The sequence below is a fragment of the Thermobia domestica genome, chromosome 16 (assembly GCF_964235325.1).
Source record: "Thermobia domestica chromosome 16, izTheDome1.hap1.1, whole genome shotgun sequence".
In the NCBI taxonomy this organism is placed as follows: Eukaryota; Metazoa; Arthropoda; class Insecta; order Zygentoma; family Lepismatidae; genus Thermobia; species Thermobia domestica.
The window spans coordinates 139,645,026-139,671,537 of record NC_137469.1 but is presented as its reverse complement, the minus strand read 5'-3'; the positions used below and the strand labels follow the sequence as shown (position 1 = coordinate 139,671,537).

The following is a 26,512-nucleotide window of genomic DNA, read 5'->3' as shown; positions in this document are numbered from 1 at the left end:
TTTTTGCCTACAATTGAGAATAAAAGTAAATAATACAACGTATGGAAGTCTAAATAAGCTATTCCTTGTATGAATAAATGCATCATATATGTGTACGTAAGATCATTTGTCTCTGAAAGGGAAAGAGTAGGGTAACATACGGTAGTCTACGAAGCGTGTAGGATTACTCGTAGAACGAATAGCTGCACAAGTTGCATATACACTGAGACGTGTCCGCATTAGGTATAAGAACCTAAGTAGGCAAGTAACACTCAATAACAAGCTGGTTCATGAAGTAGTGACGAAAATGAAATCAATTACACATGGATTAGAAAACCAATATGGCTGCTACGCGTATGCACGCAGGCGTGTACCAAGCAGTCATTATGTATAAGTGTAGAAATGTGCATGCAATGGCTTGAGATAGTCATGTGCCCCCGTTCGCGTCTACGAATAACCCACATGGGAGGGTCTTGGGGGAACTACGGCACTATATAGTGGCGGAGGTAGAGGGGTAGACACGGGTAGGTGGGGTTTGCGGAACCTCAGGATACTAAGGCAGGGTATGATGTATGTGAAAACAAGAGACAAAGTCGGGCGTTTGAGCATATATATATATATATATATATATATATATATATATATATATATATATATGGTGCATTTATACACGGAATGCTACACGATTACTCTGCTACCAATGAATGTGGTTACAGATATTGTCTGTACTTTGTCTGAAATTCGGGACTCGGATTTTCATCCGGTATATACAGTTTCAGACGTGATTTTGCTATTGGGACCTGTTGACCGTTCATTAAGACCATATATGAATTACCATCTAGGCGGCTGTGAATTTCAAAGGGGCCATCAAATAGTTGTTGAATACTCCTGCAATCACCGGGTTTGGCATATAGGCGTTGCACAACGACTTTAGATCCAGGAAGAAACTCTGTCGGTTGCTTCTTAGAATGCAATTTTTCGCGTTGCCGTTCAAATATTTGATTCCTTCGGTATAACACGTAGTCCCGCGTTTCCCGTGCAAGAGTTAGCCTCTCGTGATTGCTTAGTTCTTGGTCGGGTGCATTAAGCACACGATCAATAATGAACGCAGGTTCGATACCAAACAGGATCGAGAAGGGACTGACGCGAAGTTCCGTGAGGGGTGTCTTATTTACACTAGCAGTGGCGGTCTGTAGAAAGTCCGGCCATCGTGCGTGTTGTTCCTTGGTAAGGAAACGCAATGCATTCTGGATGGCTCCGATTCGATTCTCAGCGTGCCCCAAAGTTTGATGATGGTGGGGGAGGGCGTAACGAACTTCTACCCCCATACTTGCTAAGAATTGCCGCGTTTTCGTGGACGTATGGGATGTTTGTTTGTCCATAAACAGTAGAGATGGACAGGAGTAGGGCGTCACTATATGGTCCATAAAGAAACTAATGAAAGCTTCTGACGTTGGGGATCTTACAGGTGCAGTAATAACAAACCCACTGGCATGGTCTGTCGCCAAATAGAAGTACTGATATTGATCTGGTTCGGAAGCGATTAACTTCCCGGCCAAGTCAATTGAAAAGCACTTGAAGATGGTGTCGTGGGGTAGTTGTTGCACTGTTTCGACAGACGGTTTATACGATCTTTTAAATAGAGAGCATTCGTGACACCTGGCTAATTTCCGATATAGCCATTGTTTCATCTGCGGAAAGTAATACTTTGATTTAACTAGCAGATGTAATTTGGTAAATCCCGGGTGGGTTAATGAATGCGTGTGTAGTTCATCAAAGATCGAATCCCGTAATCTGTTAGGAACGCAGAGTACTAGTCTGTCGTTAGGTATGGCCTTGATCTTCCTATACAGGATACCATTCGAAATCGTGAATTGCTTTTTCCATTGGTTATATTGGCGCTGAGAGGTATCTTCAGTTTGTAAGGCGCGTATAATCTTCCCTAGAAATGAGTCCTGGCGCTGTAGTTCACCTACATCAACTCGTTTGTCGAGAGCCAGCATTTGGTACTCATGCGGGGTTTCTTCCGCTTCCGCTATCGTTTCCTGCGTAACCGGGAGTGGGTTCCTACTCATCATGTCTGCCAATCCGTTCTTGCTTCCGATCAAATGTTTGATATTAAAAGAGAATGTGCTAAAGAAATCTCGCCACCTCAGTAATTTGGGACTAAGGTGATTCGAGGTTTTCATGGCTGTGACCGCTAGTGAGTCGGTGTAAATGGTGAATTCCTGTCCAATTAAATATTTATAGAATTTTTGAAGCCCAAAATAGACCGCATATAATTCAAGCTCAGAGATGGGTGGGGGCGTCTTCCTGGGCGGATGACGGGATGATGCAAACTGCACCGGGTGCCAGTCGGCATCAGAGGCGCGTTTCTGTAATAAACAGGCTCCGACGCCAATTAAACTGGAGTCTACCACCAGGGCATGCTCCGTATCTTGGGTTGAATATATCTGAAGAAGGGGTGGGTTGGTTAGAGCCTGGAGTTGCTGAATTGCTTAATTCAATAATGCCCATCTCTAATAATTTCAGTACTTGTTGTTTTGCCCTAGGCCGTAATCGGTGTGGCACCGTAAACATCGGGGATCGAAAGGGTTCTCTAGATTTTAAGTCAAGAGTGGCTTCATATGCATCTATATGGGAAAAATCAGTGTCAGACCATTTGAAAACACTGGCATATTTAATAAGCACATCCCTTAATTTCTGTTGTTGTTCATTACTCAACTCTTTGTTAATTTTGAATTGTTGTGAATCAATAAGGTGACCAATTTTCGCAAGCCGTTCTTTTATTTTCTGTTTTGCATGCTCAGCAGTCGGTGTAAACAACTTACGTACTGTGTTTACATGTAGCGACTCAGGAATGTCTGGTAAAACAGACGCAATAGCCAAAGGCGTTCCCTTGTGAAAGTGTTTGGGCGTGGAAGCCAGATTTACAACGGGAACCGCTATGTTGTCTGTACTAGCTACTGTGTGAGCAATAAAGCAACGTTTTAGGTTGCTGTTGATAGGTGTATGTATGTGAACAGCACTAAAATTGACACCTAACGGTATATCAAGTGGAATGAAAACAACAGAGCGTGGAGGGACGGTTGTGGTTTGTTTACAAACCAACGTAAAGTGTTGATTCGTCTGCACTTTCGAAGCAATTGCAGGAGGCAATTGAGTAGAGCCTACGGGTATATTCTGATCTGAATTTGGACGACAGCCAAAATGACGTAATGTGAGTGTATTATTCTGATATTCAATTACGGCTTGATGAGTTTTCAAAAAATTATTAGCCAAAATAATAGGAAATTTAGGAATTGGAATAAGCCTAAATAAAACCGTAAATGATTTTCCGGCCAAATTAATCTTAATGTATGCTGCATACTTAAGCGATAACGGGTTCTCGCTTACACCATACAGATTTGTTTCCATCTTAAATACAGTCACATTGCGTGGTAAGGCTGTCCACGGTAACAGGGAGCTCTCTGCTCCGGTATCAATCAGAAAACGGCGTTTTACGTTCCCTATAGAACCCTGAACGTAGAATAATTGGCCTTCAGACTGTAGTGGTAGGGTGAGAATGGTAGGAGATAAGGTATCATGGTTAGGGACTGGCGGTTGAGATGGACTTGAAGGGGCTGGCTCAGGAGCTGAAGGCTCCTGAGGCAAATTCAGTTTTTTGGATCGGGAACAGGTTCGAACGGTTTAGGTGGTTGGGCTATCGGGGGAGGGGGATGGGGTGGGAAAGCGTAAGGAGTCGGTGGGGGTATCCGTAATACGGATATGGCGGGGCATACGGAGGGTATGCCGGAGGAAATTGCCCATAATACGCGTGGTAATTATCATTGCCTTTTGGAAATGTATTATTTTGCTTCTTCTTCTTCTTCTGGTTCTTTACTTTGGCCTGCTGGGCCGAGTTCGATTCCTTGTTCTTGTTGCCCTGTTTAGTTTTTGGCGCAGGAGGCTTATCGTGCCGATGATTACACTTAGCACAATTGGTACATGCTTCCTGGCTTCTGCGGTAATCCTGTTGATAGGACGGAGCAGGAGAAGTTGCGCGGGGAGTGGGGGGTCTGGATGAAGTTTCCGCAAAGTGTACATGAGCCTTATGGGAATTGAACTGGAGCTGTAACTTGTCCAGCTTGTCCATTATTTCGGCGTATGGGTCTGCTTGCCTAACCTGGGGAGTAGAATATACAGTGGGGTTGGCAGTAGCTTGCGGGGCCACTGGGGGAAGCTGAGGGTCACATGACACGACCCGCTGTTCCGCAATGCGCTGGTGTAATAACAGGTCAGCCTTCTGTCTGGTAAATGCGTCCTTGATTAATGCCTCAAAATTCGCGAACGTCTTTTGAGAAAAATAATGCATGTGTTGGGGAAGCATAGCAATAACAGCATCTGCCATAAAATCTTTAAAGGGAAGGGTGGGATTGTACTTATCTGCCAAGAACGTCTTCTCAAATAAGTAGTGCGTTAGTGGTTCGCCCGGGGCTTGAACTCGCGATCTGTAGGCATTAAGTGCTGTTAATGGTATCTGACAAGACCCAAATTGCTCCTCAAACGCTGCTTTCAAACCCGCCCAGTCTTTGTTACGTAAAGACTCTTCCTGTGTCTTGTACCAATACAAAGGCGGTCCACTTAAGCATGTGGGAAAGATAGCTTTAATCCGATCGGGTGTCCACGCGTTGATCTCGGCCAAACGTTCAAAATTTGCCAAAAATCTGTCAACACTTTCAGACGGTCCATCGGAAAATACATCTAAGGAGACAGGGGGAAGGATCATGGAAACCGGTGTTGCACTATTAGTCCTACTTTGTGATCGAGTATTAGCCATAGTTAACTAGTGAAAGTAGCAAAATGAAATATGAAAATTGCACTGAGAGCGAATCACAAGTTTAAGTAACCAACACTACACATAGAAATAAGGTTTATGCATTACACATAATTATGCTCAGGCAGTACAATCATAAGTCCTCTTATTCATTTCGGGGAGCCATATCACAATTTATCACAGATATTGTGATAATTTATATTGGTAATTATCTTGATGATTAAGGTTATTCAGTACCTATTTATCCATATCTATCACTTACTCGTGCTTACCTCGGTCATATAGTATTTACTTACTATGTGAATACTAATACTCACTCAACCTGACGTAGGAGAATGGGGTTATAGTTATTTATGAGAAACAATGAGTACTCAGTAATCTACCTTTTGCTATCTCATTTTATTATGTGAGTTTATCTATACAAGATGTGGGTGTGACTCTTACAGGGCTATTCTAGACCCGATAATGATGGATTAATATGTGAGTCACCCACTTGTGAATAGATTATTAGCATTATCTCAATGTTCTAAATAACAGACGTAATTATCCAGCAGCAATACATGAATTGATAAATAAATCAAGAATGCATAGCATTACAATAGAATACTGCTATTACAATTATTATTATTACTGTTATTATACTACTACTCGGGTTTATCATAACCTACGGTTACGAGGACTGTGAGAATTGCATTGCCTGACCATACTGATGTGTAAAATTAAGAAAAACCATAAAATACACAACTTACATGTTCTGGTCCATCAATACTGTTGACTTAACCAAGAATCGTTAAGACGAGACTTTTCGCGTATACTCGAGACGAGACTAAACCGCGTTTTCAGATGCGAGCCAAGACCGACCGAGACTCGATCTGAGACTGAACAAGGCTGAACGTGACTGAACGAGCCTGCATTCAAAACTGAACACCCTGGTTTAGAAACCAGGAGTTTTTATATTTGCCTCATTTGTTATTTTTCTTTCTCATGTCCTTCCGGGCCAGTCCATTCTAGACTATGAAATAATAGTTTTGTGACGTATGCATAGAAAACACAGCTTTTACACTTTCACTGAAGAAATTGTTTTGTCGTATGGGTATTATTCAGTTTCCTGGTGTCCTTCTTCCTGTTTTTAACCAAACCAATAATAACTTATTTTTCACAGTTTGGTATTTTTCCGGGTGACATTCACTTTTAATAATACAATGTATAATCTTCGAAATTATAAAAATTTCGATCAATCTCGATGTTCTCGTGATACTATAAAATGGACTGGACATTATACTAAACATGTTCATTACTTCAGTTACTGTATTATCATCAACATGATTTCCTCGAAGAGTTTGAAAAAATTTTCTCTTAGCAGTTGCATCACACTACCGCCCATAAACCCGTGTACCCAGTCGCAAAGGTTTTGTATATGAGTTCTGGTTAAGTTACATTGACTATACAGTTTAGTAATAAAAAGAAGGGCTTCCTCCTTTACAGCCTCACGGTAATCCTCAAGAGAAAGGCTTTCCACAGAAGTTTCAATTGGTATATCACCATTATCAGACAACTGTCTCTCAACATTGATGTGACACACCTCATTTTGGTATCCACGAAAAGGCTGGTTCCCATCACCACCCGTACTTGTTCTTTCGTGTTTCAGCAAGTGTTTGCGGAATGAATTGGCGTTATCAAATTCGCGTCCACACAATGATTCCCTCAACGAAAGGGGCTCATGGCACCTAATTTGTGACAAAATTTTAAATGAAGTAACAGAGACTGACTCGTTCTTAAGTCACTATGACAAACAAAACACTTATTCATCTTCTTACAAACTAAAAAGAACGTATATACATGAAAAAACTATTTTACAAACTAAATGATTAACGGAAAACAACCTTTCCCGCCATTACATGGCACTAGATCTTTGATATTTCAGAGATAAGCGTGTTCACTGAAGGAAAATTCTTGTCGCAGTCATTTTCAATTTTGTACATATGTTTCTGCACAAATGTCCACACCTGTTCCGATTCCTTCGGATATTCTGCATCCAGTACTTGAAACGACTTGAATGTGCTATCGATTGCTTTCAGTGGAGTTTCAACTCTGTAGAGATTATCCTCAATACTCACGTAGAAGGCTTGAGGTTCATCTATTTTTGAAGCGACAACGACGGGCATGGGCTGCACACTACATCCAAAGCGCTGCATCTTTAGATGATGCCTTTCTAACTCTCTTTGAAGATCGGACGCTTCCTGTAAGTCATGTACACAGAATTATTATCACGTTACACACCTATTAACACGTTATCAAATTCCAAAAACTAGAAATACACGTATAATTAAAATGAGCTTGTATTTTAAACACGAGGTGCACCAATAATATATATAGCAATCCAATTAAACTGCTACCAACTGTTTTCAGGCATTCTTCTATACTAGAAATGTAATGTAATGAGGTCATAATTGACGCGAGTCACTTCTGCGCGATATGAAATATCTTGAAAACTAATATAGGTTAATATGACAGTATTTCGAATGTATTATTATACCCTTGAGTTGTACATTTTTAATACCGTTCATTGTGTTTGTATTATCCGATGCAATTAAGAAAAGTTCTGGGAAAATTAAGTAAAGTTCCTTAGAGGAATCTACCCTTTAGTATAAGGTTTGAGAATAATCACAAAGAAAACAATCTGAATTATTGCACTTATAAACTTGACAGTAGTTACGTGAATAGATAACTGCGACATAAATAAAATTGTCCTAAGCTTACACTTAATGGTTTACATTTACAGTAATAAATATTTCAATTAAATTTGGCAAACTTGGAATCACATCCAGACATAAAGTAACCACGGATATTTTAAAGATAAAATAAATTTATATCCTGTACCTCAATGACCGCAATTCTTGACGTTACAAATCTCCAGGAAGAAGAAAGAAAAACCTTTGCGGAAATTTGAAAAGCAAGGATGCTACAATAGCAATGAATTAGTTTTTAAAATAATGATCGTGAAAAGGTTGGCGCAGTTCCCCTACGTCCTGCTTAGTATTTTTTATAAGATTGATATTACACACATATCATTACCTCGAGTATAAACACTTCTTACTTATTTATGCCATAAAATGAAGAAAGGAGTGTTATCATAGTTCCAATATTTGAAGGGTTGAATGAAGAACATTTTTAAAGACACTGGGAAAAAGCTGTTTTGAGCCAAGTAAACATTTTATCCATGACCATAAACATATTTAACCTCTACTTATGTTTTAGAAAGTTTACATAGCATTCACCGAAAGTTTTACAGCATTTTTACGTTTACTATTCTTATTGGAATATAGGGTTTCATCACGGGAACTTCATAAGGCATAAACCTACAGTGGAACCGAAAATACGAATAACATCCTAAAATCCCCACCCCTTTCCCCCCGGGAAATCGAACGCAGTCGCCCAACAAAGGAGATAAGTGTACTAGCAACGAAGGAGTAACTTTTAGGTCGGCCTTAAGTTCGTCACGTTTGAGGGATGTCGTCCCTCGGAGAGCACACAATCCGAGAGAGGGGAAGCAAGAAAGGAATGGATGGGGAAGGAAGCGGTCTGGGACCTGTGTGTTAGGTACCATCCCGGCATTTTTAGCATCGTTCACTGTGTTTATATTATCCGACGCGATTAAAAAATAAAAAAACTCACTCAACCCAGGAAAAAACACTCAGGATGATTGGCCTGAAAAAGCTGTTACATTTCTTTGATCGAGTGATCCCACTGGGAATCGAACCCAGAACCGCTCGCACCAAAGGCGAGGGCGTTAGCGACTACGTTACGCGGAGCTACTAATGAATATTGTGTTTTCCTATTTTACGCATATTCCTTTCTATCTACACAACTTAGGTTCACGATATCTTCGTAAGATACAAATCGCGTCACATACACCGATATATACTTTACTAATTGCATGAAGAAGAGTCATGTATATTGCAAAATATGGTTGATAGCTCACTCCACCAAGGGCGTGCTGTCCCGAGGGGGCCTTTTCTTAAACAAACTTTTTTTGTTTCCATGTACCACCAATATGATCCTCTTGATATGGTATGGTATGGTAATCATATCAATTGAATGCACATCAAAGATGGAGCGGGTCAGTGGCTATGGATCACGTGGGGATAATTTTGAGTATACTTTAGTGGATCTTGGGTTACATTTACATGTTCCACTGTTACGTATGACTACCCTAACCCAACAATAACAACTGACTCATTGTAGTCCTCAAAAAAACACATTCCACTTTGATCCACTCTCGACATATTCGGTCAGTAGGTCGAAGTAGATCAGTAGATCATGGTGACACGTGGTGAGTCAGAGTGGATCGTGGTTTGATGAAAATGGTGTTTGCTTACACAATATTTTTGTTTGAGCATAGCAGTTTTTCCAGAAAAGCTGATTTTTGTTTGTTTGTTTGTTTGTTTGTTCGATAAGGTTTCGTGCAATGTTCTCCATTCTCCAATCACTAATTAAATGTTAATGACATATTTCGTTGTAATCAAGTGTAGATATTAATACATTACATAATGGTACATACTCTGACATGAAAAAGGAATCCTTGCTGTGCCTCGTATTTGGAAGGTTTCCATAATCCACCTCCGTCTTTCCTTTTGATACACGTGGACACAGATGGGAAATATCTTCCAAGAAGTATTAATATTACGACTGTTCTGGCATCTGGAAAAGAATGAAATATCAAGAACATTTGTAGGTAATTAATTTACGCTTATACAGCGAGGTCCGGAAGTGGGCGTACCTCTAATTGGTGTTTTCTGACGGTTTTTGGTTTTACCTACATTTGTTTGGTAACACTGCTTGGCATTGTCTGGTAACATTCCTTTGCATTGTCTGGCAACATTGCTATCCATTTGTTTTCTGCTTGGTAACAGTTATCAGATCAGTTCCTGAATCAGACGTTTCCTGGCCGCTTGATTGGAAGAGGTTGTGCATCCAGCTCTTTGCCAGGCCTCCAAGAAGTCCCGATCTGACGATATCAGACAATGCTCCCAGGGCTTTCATGAAGCAACACGTAAGAAACACTCGATATCACACAACGCAGGAATTACGAGCAGCTGTGGAACACGCCTTCACCCTCGTTTACTCCGGATTATCTCCGCAAAACATCTGCCAGAATTTTGTGCAGAATTCAGTTGTGTTATGACATGGATGGTGATCATACCTTTGTTTATGACTCTTACGACTTCTAGGTAGCTGTGTACAGACATTCTAACATAACTAACACTATACTGTTGAAACTAAAGGGGGTACACCCACTTTTGGACCACCTTATATTAATTTATTTGAATGTAAGTGCTAACTTTCTTACTGCATTCATTCTCATACCTGCAGAGGTTTGCTCTGTGATACGCAATGAATACGGTATATTACTTTAATTCAATAATCAAAGAAAAAAGGAAATTACATTTTGTAAGCAATGGACAGCAGTCTGAAAAAAACACACACAAAAAGTATCATCTTTTGTAACTACACCCAGATTCGGCAAAGGGATAATGCGATGTTTCTTATATGCAAATATTTGGTCCAAATAATGGTGAAAACTAATCTTAATACGATACTTATCTATCGCCTATAAGTACGTGTATAAAAGCTGTACATGAAGTATATTATTTCAAGAACCAAAGGTTAAAGTCAACGTATGTATTTCTCTTTGGGAAGTTGCAACAGATACGGATAAAAGGAGAGAAATTGAACAGCTTAATGAATCAAAATAGACAATTAACAACAAGTTAAAGACTATAGGCTGCGGAAAAGCTCTTTCGTTACAAATTCTAAACATTAGTTTCATTCATTGCTACAAAAGGGATTTCATATCTGCTTATTAACTCTACTGAATCTATCTTCTTCATATACTGTTATTCAAGTAAATACTGATTTCAGGGATGTAAACTGGTCACTGACGTCAGTATTTCAGACTCTTTGGGAGATTAAACGAAAAATGTTCAATTACTACACAGCAGTTGAAATATTTCTCGTGATCTGAGCTCAATAATGAAACAAAAGAATAACAGAGCTTTTTTAAGTGCTCGATATGTTGTCGATTTACAATTATCATTTATTTTTCTTCTAGATTTTGATTTATTCTGCTCGGACTTACGACTAAAAGGAGACAAGGGAAAATTGCCGGAGCAGCTGTAATTGATCTTTTCTTTGCTTACGGGAGTAGGCTGAACAGTGTTGCGTTTTGATAATTATAGTGAACAATACTTAATGAAATAATAAACAATGTGTACACCATTTCTCCACAGTCATAACTTACTTCCATGCACTTCCACCAATGGCGCAAATCCTCCCGTAGCGTCGTCACGGTAGAGTTCCTAGCCTTTGAAGCGACATCACAATCACAGCGCTGGAGATCCTCATCTGATAAATAGTACGTTTCCTTAAAGTGTTCCTTCAGTTTAGGATAGATGTAAAAGACGCTCTATGCAAGATCAGGGTGAGGAAGAAGTATACTGACTTGTGAATGGCGTTGTCCACAGAGTTTCTTCCCAAAGGTATACGAGCGGTACATCGAACACTAAAACACTAAAGAAGTTGAAAGTTCGACTGACGCGCGTCAGACCTGAGAATGGAGCCTTTCTTCACCGGAAAGTTGACCACCGACACAATATTAAAGCTTGGATACACTACACTCCATACAGCCCTGATCTTAAACTTAGTGACTTTTGCATCTTTCCTAAACTGAATGTACACTTAACCCACTATTTATCAGAGAACAATGTCCACCGTGCGATACGATTGTGGTGTTGCTCTATAGGCAAAGCATTCTACCGCGACGCCATTGAAGGTATGATGCGCAGTTGGAGAAGTGCGTGGAAGTGAAAGGTGACTATGTAAACAAGTAATGTTTCAGAACTGAACCCTAGATGTCAATATGCTCTTGTTTTCTTCTTCTTCAAATTATGTTCACTATAACCCGATATATTAAACAACAAGCAAAAATTTTCAGCCCACCTTTGTAATAAAAGTGAAATTTCCGCAATCTGAAATACGGTATTATAATACACGATTTTGCTTTGGTAGTTCACGGTCTTAAGTCAGAGTTTTAATAAAATTGCAAGTTTTATTAATAATCTAACGAGTTTAAGATATATTTACAGCTGTTCTGGGACAGACTGTTAAACTGTTGTTACATAAATATTGAGAGACATCAATTTCTTGTTTAAAACCGTTGTTTTTGTGGCATACACCTTTCGTATACGGAAGTTCAAGTTATAGTAGATATGAGTGCAATATTTTCTTTTAATAGGAAAAATAATTACCTTCCCTGATGTTCTCCTGCAGCAAAAGTTCTACTAATGTGGCTCCGTCATTTGTTGTTTGTTTGGTCGTGGTAAGTATATGCTGAATCTTCTTTAAGTCTGCGTTCCACGTTGAAAAAAATGTTATATCTTTCCCAGGATATAACTGGCCAAAATCAATGTTTATCTGAAAAGTAAAAGAAATTGTTGTCACATATACCTAACGCTGTTTGATGATATAATGTTCTATGCTTTCTTCTCTTTATACAAAAGTTTGGTAGTATAGTTTTCTTTGAAGTTCATTAAATAATCTTTGTTTCAACAGAGCGTTTTTAATCAAGTTATGAACATCAATGGCATTCACCCCATTATAGTATCCATTTTCAGAAAATACTATGTCTGATTGAAAAAGAAATCCCAAAGTAGGCATGTAAAAAACAATTACTTAGAGTGGAACTGATAAAATACACGCAAATATAAAACAAACTTCCAAGCGCTTTCGCATTTATGGAGTCGTCATACAGGGACGCAAAGACGAAAGTGGAATAAGAAATAGAGAAAGACACAAGGACCGCACCTATACCAACAGTGATTTCTCCACAAGGTTCTCTACTTTCTCGTATGAGTACTTGACAGCAGTCACGTGATCACACGACCACCATAGCACCTAGCAGAAATATGGCAAAATGAAATGAATTGAAATGAAATCTTTGAGTTTTACGTCTCACGATTATGCCGGTTAGGCTAAAGGAGACGGTGATGATGAGAGATGAATGAAATGGTGAAATGAAGAAAGTGGGAGAACCCGAGAAAACCCATGAGCACGGTGTTTGTGCACCACAAAGTCCACACGGCGGGAGCAGGGTTTGAACCCGGAACCCCAAGCACCGGAGGTGAGCGCTCTACCACTGAGCCACCGCCCCCCCCCTCCCAGAAATATGGCGCAACTCGTCTTACTCTATCTTTCTTCTTCCACTTTCGTCTTTCTCTCCCTGCCTAACAAAGTCATAAAAGGTGAAAGCTCTTAAAGCTTTTTTTTTTTTCATTCTTAAATCTTTGCGCGCATGTACTGCACGTGTATTTTATCTAATTTCTGGTAACTGTTTTATACATTGGTTGGTTTTTAATTACACAAAAACGTGTCTTTAACGTAAGCTTACATAATTCTGAACCTTCTGCCGCTGATGCTGGTATATTTGTAAATTAAAATAAACTATTAAATGTTTTCATAGGAACACCATCAACAAGAGTGAGGATGTGAGGCTGATCGGCGAGCGGGCTGGGTAGCGTAGAGGTTAACTTATTGGCATTGTACGTCGAAGACACAAGATCTATTTTCGGCCCACTCGCACTTTTTCACTCTGATTTTTCATTATTTCTGAATCTATACAGGATTTGGTGTACTGAAAATCCGGTTGATTTTCTCAGAATTACTAAACGTTCTACCTGCTACAAGATGCACCATCTCGTCCATCAGCTTACAGGAAAAAATTAGAACCGAAAAACTCCGAAACATAGTGCAAGACAGGATACAACTTCATACACCGAAAAACATTTATAAACTCTCTCGCCTCATGCTAGGTGCTTTTTTTGCAAAGAAAAACTGTCGTGTTCGCAATTTATATATAGCATCAACATAAGACCCTTATGCTCATGATTTTTCTTAACTCATTAAATTTTGTTACACGTTTTTTTTTTTTTTCATTTTCCTTTAAGTACAGTTCGTTCTGTGATACGGAATTACACTTCTATAAAATAATATAAAGGTATTTTCTTTCTTCGGTTACATTCATAAAATAATAATAGAAAGACGTAAACTTCTTAGCAATATCACTACACTTACAAGTGTGTATCCAAGAGGCTGTTTTAAAGCAGGAAATTCCTTGAAGTAGGAGCTGATATCCTTCTCTGACTGAATGTAATTTGCTCTCCGATTTAATGTCGTTTGTTTCCACAGATCCATGGCTCTATATTATTTCTCAACCACGTGAGAGCTTCCTCGGCAAATTCATCAGTGGACTCTGAAAATAAAGGACACCATCTACATAATTCAGTGTGAAAGAAACGTACATACTCAGTATACGTAAATACATATGTATTAATTTCTAGGACAGAAGTACAAGAAATAACATTTCAATAAACATGTGAAACAGACAGTATTATACTTCTGAACACAATTGTCATATGAGGTGTTCGGAACATGTATTTACAAAACGTCCCGTTAATATATGAAAGCAGTGATAGAGTTTTACACACAGATGAACAGCAGACATACTGATTCCACAAATTCACGGAAATTTGTTGATTTATAATGAAGCTAGTGCCCTTGAACTGTGAATCTGTTGATTGACCATACTTCGGTAGAAGTTGTAGCTGCACACCGGTTTCTCAAAGGCAAAACTCCACTTTGCCGCAAATACCTTCTTGTGTTGCAATATCTGTCCCAAAGTTTCCCTCTTGCCAAAACCTTCTTCCCTTGAGCAACTTTATAGGGGACGTAGTAAGTATGCTATTTGAAAAACAAATCACTGTTATAATATACAGTCCTGATATCCTATTGCACAACACAAAATTACAATCAAACTATATTATTTCCACAGAGAAACAAAATACATGGAAACCTGTTTAAAACGAAACTTATATAAAACGGAAATTTGCCGAAGATGAATAGTTTTTAGTCCCGGCAACTCTGTCTGATTTGCCATATGGTAAAGATTTTTCTCTTAACTGATTGCCAGCTCGAAACGTAGGGGCACTGTAGTGTCTGTCTGTCTCTGCATTGGCGTTACTACTGAACTTCTGTTTTCAATAGTTAAGATCTTTCGGCCGTGAACAAGAATGGAGATAATGTTCCTGTTATTTAAGTTACCTGTTTCCTGTTTTTGTTGATACACACATAAGCACTTTTCTACTGTCATTACACATGCATTTCCAAGAATTCGGTCATTTTTGAAAAAAAAAATGGTAGAAATTTAGACCAGTTGTTGAAAATTTCCATTGTTTCTGCTGCAGAAAATGTGGTTTCAGTGTGGCGTGTTTGGATGTAAACCGAGTAGTGATTCAGGTCCAACCTTAAACTGTATTTCCCGTCCTTCATAACCTTACTGTTGAATAAGAATATATGGACCAGACATTTTCATTAATATGTAATCTCAACAAATAAAGTTTAAAATGGAATAACGATGACCCCTAATATTTTTTTTTAAAAAAAAGGAATAAAGTAATTTGAGGGTACTGGTGCTATTGAGCTCGATTTCAACCTCAAGAAAAAACAGTAACCCGGCCAAACTCGAAGGCAAATGTCAACTAGCTCTGTTTTCCTCGCAATCGATGACTTCCAATTCCAACATGTGCAGCAGCTGTACGTGTTACTGAAGACTAGCCTTCGGCTAGCTGGAGGTCTCGCACCTAGATCACCGTTTACTCCGACTACGGTCTCGCACCTTATAAACCCACAAGTATGCCAAATTTCATCCGCAGATGTTCAGGAAAAGTCTAAGCATTTTGAGATGTAGAAGATATGATATTAAATAACTGTGAGTTTTCAGTTTTCTAAAATAAATAATATATAAATAAATAAAAATTTAAAAAAATAAAAAATCTCTCTATAATTAGATATTATTTTTGGTCAATAACTTGCATATCGCTATCAAAAGCTTGCAAGCATACCGAATTTCAAGCTTTTGTTCCAATTTCAATTACCTAAAACATGAGATTTTATGTCCAAAACAAACATGCATTTAAATAGCACCGGAAATCTTTCTTTTTATTTTAGAATTACCCTAAAAACTAAAAATATTTACTTTTGATATTTTTTTGTGAGTTACTTCCAGAAAGCTACAAACATGCCAAACTGCATCACTCTAACCTTCGGGCTATATCATTTAATTTAATAATTTTTAATAATTTTGGGCTGTAGAAGGTATCTCCATATAAATAACAAGGGAAGATTTTTCACTTTCCCAAACAACCTCACTGAACTAGGAAATGTATAGTTTTGGTGATTTACTTAGTTAATTTTATGAAAACCCTACATGAATACCGAATGTAAAGTTTTTACTCAAATACAATTTCCTAAGACTTTTTTTTTTAAAGTACACCGAAATAAGATAGGATTTTTACTCATTCTTCCTTTTCACCTACTAAAAACAAAGAAAAAAATCCTGTATATTTTTCTCCGAAGGCTATGTATGCCAAGTTTCAACTTTCCACGTCAACCGCCAGTTCCATTTTTTTGTCAGTTAATTCATGTAATTTTATGAATTATAGCTAAATTGCATTAGTTAATTGGTTATAAAAAAAATGGCACGATGAAAAGTTTGAAACTTCCGGCTTTTATCCTAACTTAACGTACGCTCTAATGCAACGTGTGAACCAGATAATTTCTAAGGGGAAATTCTAGAACACAGGTTCCCCATATAGGTTAGCAAGGTTGGTTCCTTTCTGTACCAAAATTTAAATTTTATTTCACAGAATATTGCTAGCGAGCGTCAGCAAGTGAAAGCGGGTTAGAAGACCGCAGGATACATTGTTTTCTGTTTTTATTACAGCTAAATGGGAAGTGGGACATGTGTTGTAGAACCTTGTAATTTCTATGACGTTTATATTTTCTTCTCGCTTATTACAAAGCTAAGGCATTACTGCCGCATCGCCGGACCAGTATTAAAATCGAAAAAAAGTACTAAAGTGCACTGTATACGGTTATATTTCGTTGGATTACATTAACTTACATTAGATTACCTCACATTAGGATAAGGGCATAAAAAACTACAGTGCAAAAAACACAAACCAACTTGTGCTAGGTGACCACTAAGTGCACGAATGTTATCTAACCGAGCCAAGGCAGGGCGGAGCTAGCGGACCAGCGCGGTAGTGTGCCCGAAAGGAGCAGGTGCGTCAGCGACGATGTGTACACGCGTAAGCGAGGGTACTGAAAACATCTGGTTTCCGCAATCATATACATTTTAATAGCACTTGCCATGGTATCATACTAATAATGCTTTACTTGCAGAAACAGAAGTCACTTACCTTTAAAATCGTGAACAACAGTTTCTTGGGGTCATCTTTCCTTAAACAAGTACTCAGCTAAATAGCCCTCTAAATGTTTTTCCTTCTTCCCTGACGCTGTAAAATAATACGCTCCCTTTCCTTTCTGTATTTTCAATTCATTTCCACATTTTCCACACACCGTCAACCTTTTCAGTATACTGGTCTTTCACAAAATTTCAACAACTGTCGCTCGTTATTTTTGAACAGTTCTATGTACGTAACAGACGACATGTGACAGCCTTGACATACACGAGCTATTTTCATACTCCTCTTCGCGCCACTACATCATAACAACTATATCTCTCCGCGAAATGGTCCATCCGCCTCCACATACAGTGTCGCTTACAACATCAAAAATAACCAATTTCTTCATTTTTACTATTCCCCTTATATGACTTTCACTCATTCTTCCTCATAAACAAACAAACAAAAAAAAAAAATCTCCAACTGACCCGGTAAATTTTCTAAAACTGTTCCGGTGATACAGCCGTTAACCCCAAAGCTAAATAAGCTTCATTTCGTGGGAACAATCACATTCAAAATCATTATGAATACTTGACTAATTTCAGTAAACTGTGAGATCAACTAAGTTCATATATTAGTTTCATTAGCTCATGGTCCCTTGTAAGAAGGTACTGAATGGTTAAACTTAGGTCAAGCTTCAGTACTGCTGAATGGGCTGACTGGTAAATAATTTGTGAACTACTGGTACATCATTTGAGGAATTAGTTGACTTCTGACCGAGTCTGATCGGGTTAGATCACTTCTTGAGGTCAAAACCGAGCACTCAATCCAATCAGCGCCCCACCTTTACTTAGTTTTAAATAGGGACTTTGTTTACTCCACTTTAATTTAGCCTAAATATATTTTTTAAAAAAATGAACTGGTTCAAACAAAATATCGGATTTAAAAAGAAAATGGTTTCTGCAACACCTGTTATTTATGTGCTTTGAAGTTTGAAATCACCATCATGAATTAAATTAAAAGTGCAAAGGTGGTGTCACTTAGTGTAACACAAAGAGAGAGGCCTTCTGTAATAATCTGAAAGCGACAGAAGCACACTTAAAAAGCATTAAATCGTAACCTATCGTGTTTTCTTGTTGCTACACATACCTAAACTAGCCTATCTAACCATACTTTCGCTCGCTGTCGCTTGTTCAGCATTAATTAGTAAAAATTAAGGGTGAATTATTATTAAAATTCTTGATTCCACCTATGCTGTTTGTAGAAAGTAATAAGGGCACAAAGTATAACAATTAAGGGGTTAAATTCCAAAGTTGGACGTCCGTTTTCAGCAAAATTTTGAAACTTGCACGGAAGATACGTATAATTTGATCGTTTGTGTGCTTGATAATATATAAGGATAATACAACAAAACTCTCTCTATTTGTTATATATAATAGGTTATAAACATGGGACTACTAAGCGAGCGAAGAGAACTACCTCGCGCAAGGTAACCGAATAGTTGCATTGTGGGAAAGTAAGGAGCATTCATAGTATCAATATTGCGGGTAATATACCGAATCGCTATACGTGATGTGAACTGACAGTGTTGAATTTCGTGAAGCTCCCGTCGAAGGGTACTTCTATTATAGATCCTAACGTAACCTAACCTAACCTACACTTTCTCCCAACTCGCGAAATTGAAAAATTATACATTTTAATAGCTTTTACGCAATTTTGGTAGAAAAGTATCGGACGTCCAACTTCGGAATAAATGCCCAATTAAGTAAAACTCAACGCAGAAATATTAACATAGGATCACTATGATCTTCAAGCATCGAATCGTTCTGCAAAAGCTTAAGCCTCTTCCAAATAGTACGAACTCTCACATTAATAATAACCTTTCTCTCAACTTTTCACACAAACATCTTACAAGAAGTCTTAAATCATTATTATACCTTATATAATTTCATCTGTACATTTTCGGGCTTAAGTTTAGAGTTGCCCCTCCAGTTTCCAACCTACAAAAATGCAGTTAAAACATTAAAAATTGTTAGGTTAGGTTAGTTGTTACCTGGTAAGACTTTAGTTAGACTAGAACAGTGACTGAAACAGGTTCCAATATCGTAATTCCGAGTAAAAACGGACTAGAAACTCCAGGGACGTGTAGTGCATATTACCGCTGTTACCGGCGGTAACGGTAAAAATATTAGTTTTTCGTTCTTTTCATATATCTTCAAATTTCATTATCGACATGGGAAGATGTTGCTTTTTCTTTTCTGTCTTTCTTTTTTTTTAAGTTTGGATATCCTATGCTTCATTTACATTGTGAACGAATGCAACATGCCAACACCAAATAGGAGCATAGCCCTACTGTTGTTGATACCGCAGATTTCAGAGGTAACGCGAACCGCGATAGCGTTCGTTCACTCCAGAAGCACCTTTTAGCGTGCCAGCCAGAAGCATCCTGCGCGCTCGTATTTGGACTTTCGGAATAGCCCTTATGTTACCGTTCGGCTGAGTGGAACAGGAAAAAATAGGAACGTTCCCTGTCAAAACAAGGAGAATCTAGAATATCATCAACACGTATGTTCTACTCACCGCCCGCTTAGGAGTCTATTCGCTCTCCTCTCGCTGTAGAGGATCGAGCGGGCGGTAACTCTATTATACTGTTTCGTTTGCTTCCCCATTCTAAGGATAGAAACTTCGCTGTAATTTCAGTATTCATAAGGTTATTTCACTGTTTTAACAGCATACAATTTCGGACAAATATAAGTAACAGGTTTTTCATACTAATAGCATTTAAAACGTGCTACTGTGAGACTGATGTTCCAGTGCATTATTTATATGTTAATCTATCATTTTTACACGACTTTTGTATGTTAATACGTTATCTTTAAATTTGAATAATACACCAACAGTGAACAAGAAGAAGAATATATTCCATAGGATATTCTAACAAAAATTTAATATAGGTTTACTTTGGTTCAAAATAAAGTTTCTCATTAAATGTTAATTTGAGCTTACGGGCATTATTTTTTTTTAATGAGATTTTATTTCTGTTTAAACGGTATATATAAATTTAGATGGTTATCTCATGCCTGAAGGAGCAAAGATATTGTCAGTCTCTGAAGTGTCATTAAATATATAGAAATGCCTATCGATGAAACACATTGTGCTATATAGGAACTGTTTCAAGAGGTAGGGAACTGCAGCCTCTTGTTAATTATATTTTCATTCTTATGCCCATAGACTTAATTTAGTTTTAGAAAAGTCCGTTGATTATACAAAAGGGCACAGGCGTAAATAGCACTCCCGCAACCCTCGTGGCGGGGGGGGGGCGCGAACGAGCTCCAGGGTCGCAAAATATATCGAAACTAGGGGCGCATAACTAGGTTGCGGGGGCACTGAAGCTTCAAGTTACGCTACTGGAAAAGGGTATAAGGTGTTTTTGTTTTGTTTTTTTTTAATTGTGTTGGGACTTGCTTCTTCTTCCTCGAAGTCTTCAAAAAGAACAAATGCTCTGGATTATTTAGTCAACGAAAGTATCCCAACAGTCTCAAACACAGGGTATGGAACTATAGAAGTAGGGATGAACTGTTAGAAGTCTTTAAATCCATGATGGATAAAACGGACGAATAGGATTCTCAAACCAAAGTTTGTGTAGCAAAATTATATCAAACATTTCAAAGTTTTGACTTCAATTTTTTACTTGAACTGTTTTCTGTTATAGCATCAAGATAAGAAATCTTGTTCAATATCTTACAAAGGAAAGTTCATGATGTAGGTTACTGCAGAAAGAAAACAGTTGAGTTTGAAGAATGTCTAAGATCATTGAGAGACAGTTTCAATAATATTTAGTAAAAAAACTGAAAGAACCTGAAGAGTCACATTGTTCAAAAAGGTCAAGAGTAAATGAAGTGGGATTTGACCCCTTTGCCAATGCCTATAGTTTGAAATGGTTGATACTCTGAAAGAAAAAGTGAGTACTAGATTTTCTGTTATTGAGAAACGAGAGTTACTTGTATTATCAGCAACCGGTAACAATCGTCAAAGTGTCACGCCACGTCACTGAGAAACTCTAAACTTACCCTCAATTGCGTGAACACATCGTGTCTCTATTTTGAAGTATTTTGATTTGGTGATAATAAAAATAATATCTTGGAAGCGTCATAAATGCTTAATAATACACTATTTCGTACAAGGGACTTTTGATGCTTGTGCGCAATACAATTCAAATAAACATTTAGAAATACATATCTTCAATTTACATATTGAAACTTACTGACTATCCACTTACCTTGAAATTTCATTATTAGGGTTTCTAAACCCCAGTTTTTAAGAATAGTTTGATAATTTAAACTTTCCACTATACAATCCATCATTATGGCTGCTACATGACAACTCGTAAAAGGCGGGATTTCGCATTGTTGCCATAACAAGAGTTTTATATTGTAATACCCATTCTAACCATAATGCTATCGCTATTTTAGCAATACTAAATAATCTGGTTATATAAACAATATGCATGATATTATTAACCATACTAATATTAGCAATATTTTTTTCTTACCACAGCCATACTAAAAAAATTGGTGTTGTATAAATAACAAATCAGTATTTATACATCAACTATACTATAGTCAATATTAATTTAACAATTAGCAATACTCATCAACAATGCTTTTATTGTCAATTCAGCTATACCATTTTTTAGAGTACACTAATAAAATTTGAATAATTTCCTAATGACAATTTTCAGTTCAACCAGGAGGCATGGCGCTCACCTCTGCTGGGAGGGATCCCTCGTCCAATTCCAGCCCATGTGAATTTGTACAACATTGTGCCCCTGGGTTTTCTCGGCTTTCTCCCGTTTCCTCCCACATTCTCATTACACCAGTTATTTCATAGTCAATTACTTCCAATTATCATTCGTTTCTCTTACACTAAAGCAGCGCTTCTCAACCTTTTCATTTTGGGGAACACATAATTATGTCTCAAACTTTCGCGACACCCTTGCATGTGCTTTTTTTCCTAGATGCAAAAAAGCAAATACATAAAAATGCATAGAATACATTTTTCATTATTATGGAATGACTATGAGGTACAAATCTCACAAGCAAATTACGTAAGACTCTTGACTAGAAAAATATTAACATAAAAGGAACTTATGACACCTAAGCAGGAATATGAGAAAGAAATATTACCATAAGAAATATAAGAAGACATCAAACTTGAAACTAGTGAGATGTTTGTACCTGGCGATTTTTGCAAAGCAGCAAACATTAAAAATCTCACGACATACTTGACACGTATTCGCGACACATCCGTTGAGAAACGCTGCATTAAATGGTATAAACATGGAACTAACTAGAAATTTCTTTTTTACTTCATTTCAGCTGAACTGTAATTTTTTAATCTGATTAAAGGAGTCCATTAATTGTCTTAGTTAATGAAGATATCAGTTTCCAATTTTACAAAATTTATTTTAATATTTCGGCCATAAACAATAATTTCTTCCTCTTCATAACTTTTGAATAACATAACAAAGATTTCTTTTTTAAATACGTTTTTCTCTTATATTTATAATAAAGATATAACCGTCTAATTTCAGATATTTGCATTTAAAAGCCTATATGAAAGCATTGAATAATGATATGAGAAGAGCTAAAAAGTTGTTGCAAACAGCAAAGAAGTTTTCTCGAATACAAGGAAATTTAATGGAAACTGCGTGGTTGGTACGAACTTCCAATGTAAGTTGTTCCTTTGTTTCTTGCTATCTTCCAGAACATCTACGTAATTATAGAATAATTTACCTACCTTAGTAATTTTTATGTTATAGTCTTAAGCGAAGTGCAGCCCTCAATATACATGTGATGATTTATTTGATTGAGATAAAACTCTCGCCTCTATTTTAGTAATTAGCGCTCATATCCTTAGTCCACGGGGTCCCGGCTTTGATTCCCAGTGGGATGCCATGTAATTTGAACGCATTATAATGATTCAGATTCCATCTTCAATTGCAACTTCATGTCTTATAAACCCTTGGTGCTGGAAAAGATGCTAAAATTTCAATTCAACCAACCATTCATAAATCAAGAATGTGGCTTTCAAATTTTTAAGTTTCTGGAAATGATCAAATCTAAGGAAAGTGGGCCAGTGTAGTCCTCCCAAATTTTATGAGTCGTACCCTCCGAAAATCAAGGTCAATGACCCTATAACGTAATACCACGTACCGGAATCCATATCTGTAAATTCAAGAAATAGTTGAATTTTGAATCTTTAATTGATGACTCGCTGTAGAAAACAATCTAAGTGCCAAAAACAATAGTTACTGTAACAGTAAACACAAAAGATAGTAAATTGTGCCCAAGCGTCACAAAATAGAAAATACTGTTACTTAGAAATACAACCTAGCATATAACGAAGTGAAGGTATGTATGAAAATCTAACTAAGTTATAAACGTATTAAAAACTAATTCAAGTGAAACAATTTCAAGATGGCACTTATATTGTTTTCTACAGTGAATCTTTCAGAGATCATGTTTACTTGATTTCGATCTTTTCTTAAAAGAAGATTCTAGTTTCAAATTATATTAAAAAAAAAAAAAAAAAGTTGACATACACACAAATCATACCTTTTGACTACTGACCAAGGTCTTTTAAACATTAAAGCATCATTGGATTTAGTGGGCCTTATGCAGAGTCGTTTTAACGTGTGATTACTGCCATACTAAAGAATTCGACTAACATATGCTTCCTGCAGTGGTCAGACCTTTAGTATGAGGCTAATCATACGTCAAAACGACTATGCATAAGGCGGATTATCATTAACTATACCCTGCCTCAGCTTCTACTTCCCTATAGGCCTATTCTTCTTGTTTCATCTTCGTAAATACTTCGTTGTTTTTCCTCCTGTTTATTATACTTCGCAACAACGACGCAACTATGCTAATTGTGGCCCCCCGGGCAAGAACTCGCCTTAGCGCCCCCCTGACAAACCAAACCAAAACGCTACCCCAAATATTTCCCCAATTTTGTTCCTACCAAATCCGGCGCGCGGGGCACAAGCCCCGTTCCCCCCTGTGTAGTTACGTCTAATGATGGCAAATTCCCGGGAACATATTTTCGGGAATATTCCCGGAAAGATTCCCCAAAATGGGAATTTTCCGGGAATTTATGTACAACCACAAAGAAAATTTCATTTTATTACTAAAGTATATTATGATTTCAAAGTTCAATTCCTTTTTTTTATTACAGTATATTATTACACAGCAAAAAATGGAGTGTTGAAACAACACAAAATGACTACCATTTTGGCGTATTACTTGTGTGTCAATTCAACACCAAGCCTTTTTTAACGTTTACCCGTTTAAAAGGTTGCGCCCTTTCTGCGGGAAGAGTTGGAATAGCATAGCAGGTCCAAGTTAAATCATTAGAGGGTCTAGGTCCTATTTTAGTGATAAATTTATTTGAATCTTTATTCACTTTCATGGGGAGGATCATCTATTAACTGAGTACAAACCTCAGTTGCAGTGGGTGCTGGTCCAGATTAGCTGGCTGGCATACAATTTGTGATCTTGCTGGAGCTGTGGTGCCTGAAATGAATAGAGACATCAAACATATGGTTAATTGGATGCGTAATGAGCTATGAAGGCATAATGTTTAAACCGCTGAATATACGGCAGTCAATAGAGCGGAAATGGATGGTATGAGGGTGAAGTGCTATGACGCCTCAACACATGGGTGATATTAGTAAGACAAATGATGTTATCTTCTGTTCCTGGGGTAAAACGATAAATATTTTTCATTCTCGTTCTAGCCCTAATTCGTTAACATATCAACTTCAGATCAATAAGTCATAACATTATACGTACCAACTAACGTCGATTTATTCTTCCATTTATACATACATTACAGATCAACAACAACCATACCTTTTTTTGTACGTATCCTGTCAATAATAATGTATATGTTTGATTATTGCGCATCTGATCATGTATTGACAAAATAGGTACAGATTGACAATACCATTATAATAAGAATATATCGAAGAATATATCGTTGTATAAAATGTCGCCCAGAACGGGAATTCCGTAACAGTATTACAGTGAAGGAAAGAACCCTGGATGAAATATTTTGAAACATTCACTTTTTGAATAGTCCTCGTATTAAATTATTATTACATTAATATAAGTATTTTTCTTCTCTTTTCCTTCTCCATATATATATATATTAATTCATTCATAACAACATTTTATTTTATTACTAATCACATATCAGAAAAACGTCGATTCATTAAAAAAATATCCTTTATGGGTCTATTCAAAATTATAACTATCTGATGACCTACGCAGAGTTACTAGTTAATTGATCCTTTTTACATCGAGCGATAACATTCATATACAAATAACATTATTTATAATTAAGATCGTCATCATATCAAGACGACAAGAAGATCAGAAGGCAATAATTACATTTAGAAGATTCAATTTAAGATCAATGTGATGAATTTCAATTTAACACAATCAAATCTCTTTTGAACACGTAAGGTAAAATAAAAATAAACATAACACTCAAAGTTAGTATAACACAACCAGCGAACGAGTGCGGGCGGCCGGTTTTGGAACTAAAATGCAAGCAGCAGTGTTTCTAACCGGACTACTTTTAATCAATCTATCACAGTTCTTTCTGTCTTGTTCGTAATAAACCACTTCACGCATATGCTCAAGTCAGGAGCGGAGCGATCGGGGTCTTGAGTAAGAAAATTCTTTTGCATTGACATCATATTCGGATGTACTTCAAAAATTAGGAGAGAGAGAGAACTGATAATCTTTCACCGCCACCTTCCTAACCGTCTCCCCAGGGGTCCTGGGTCCACCCCCTGATTGAGATGGTGAATAAAGATAATTTTGGCTAATCTCTGTCATTATTTAGCATGGTTTAGTAATTTAAAAAAAAAAAGATATTTCGGCCACATTTTGAAAACTTTCAAATAAAGTTTTCAAAATGTGGCAGAAATATCGTTGTTTTTTGTTTAAAAAAAATACTAAACCATGCTAAATAATGACAGGGATTTGACAAAGTTATTTTTATGTACCATCTCAATCAGGGGTGGACCCAGGACCCCTGGGGAGACGGTTAGAAGTGTTGCATTGACGGCGGAGGGGGAGCGATTAAAATGGGGTGCCTGATAATTGAAGGTTCCTTATAACCAGTAAAATTCAGACTAAATCTCTGAATTACGTAGAAAAGAAAACATACAAAATACATTTTCAGGGTAACTCTTACAGCCATTACGTTATTCTAAGATAAATGTTACTTCTGAAATTGATTAGAGCGAATATGTATTTGATTAACAAAACCACTTTCATAAGTTTTTCAAAGTATCAAGTTTAAAAAGAACGAAGTTTGTCTTCCATTGTTATCTCATTGCTCA

At 37.3% G+C, this 26,512-nt stretch overlaps 1 protein-coding gene and 1 long non-coding RNA gene across 2 annotated transcripts in view; one reads left to right on the top strand and one right to left on the bottom strand.

Annotated features, from left to right (window-relative positions):
* LOC145673460 (uncharacterized) lies at positions 1-21,468 on the bottom strand. Its single transcript, XM_081743181.1, has 5 exons — positions 21,374-21,468; positions 13,925-14,102; positions 12,103-12,268; positions 9,357-9,496; positions 1-7,035 (listed from the first exon to the last, which is right to left on the bottom strand). The coding sequence occupies exons 2-5, from the start codon at positions 14,042-14,044 to the stop codon at positions 6,700-6,702; spliced, it is 762 nt and encodes a 253-aa protein (XP_081599307.1). The 5' UTR covers positions 14,045-14,102; positions 21,374-21,468; the 3' UTR covers positions 1-6,699.
* A 1,235-nt stretch (positions 21,469-22,703) lies between these two features.
* The window catches only part of LOC145672814 (uncharacterized), a 105,055-nt gene continuing 101,246 nt past the window's right edge, over positions 22,704-26,512 (top strand). Inside the window, exon 1 of the long non-coding RNA XR_014128676.1 lies at positions 22,704-22,826. This is a non-coding gene — a long non-coding RNA (uncharacterized LOC145672814). The remainder of the gene's footprint in view (positions 22,827-26,512) is intronic.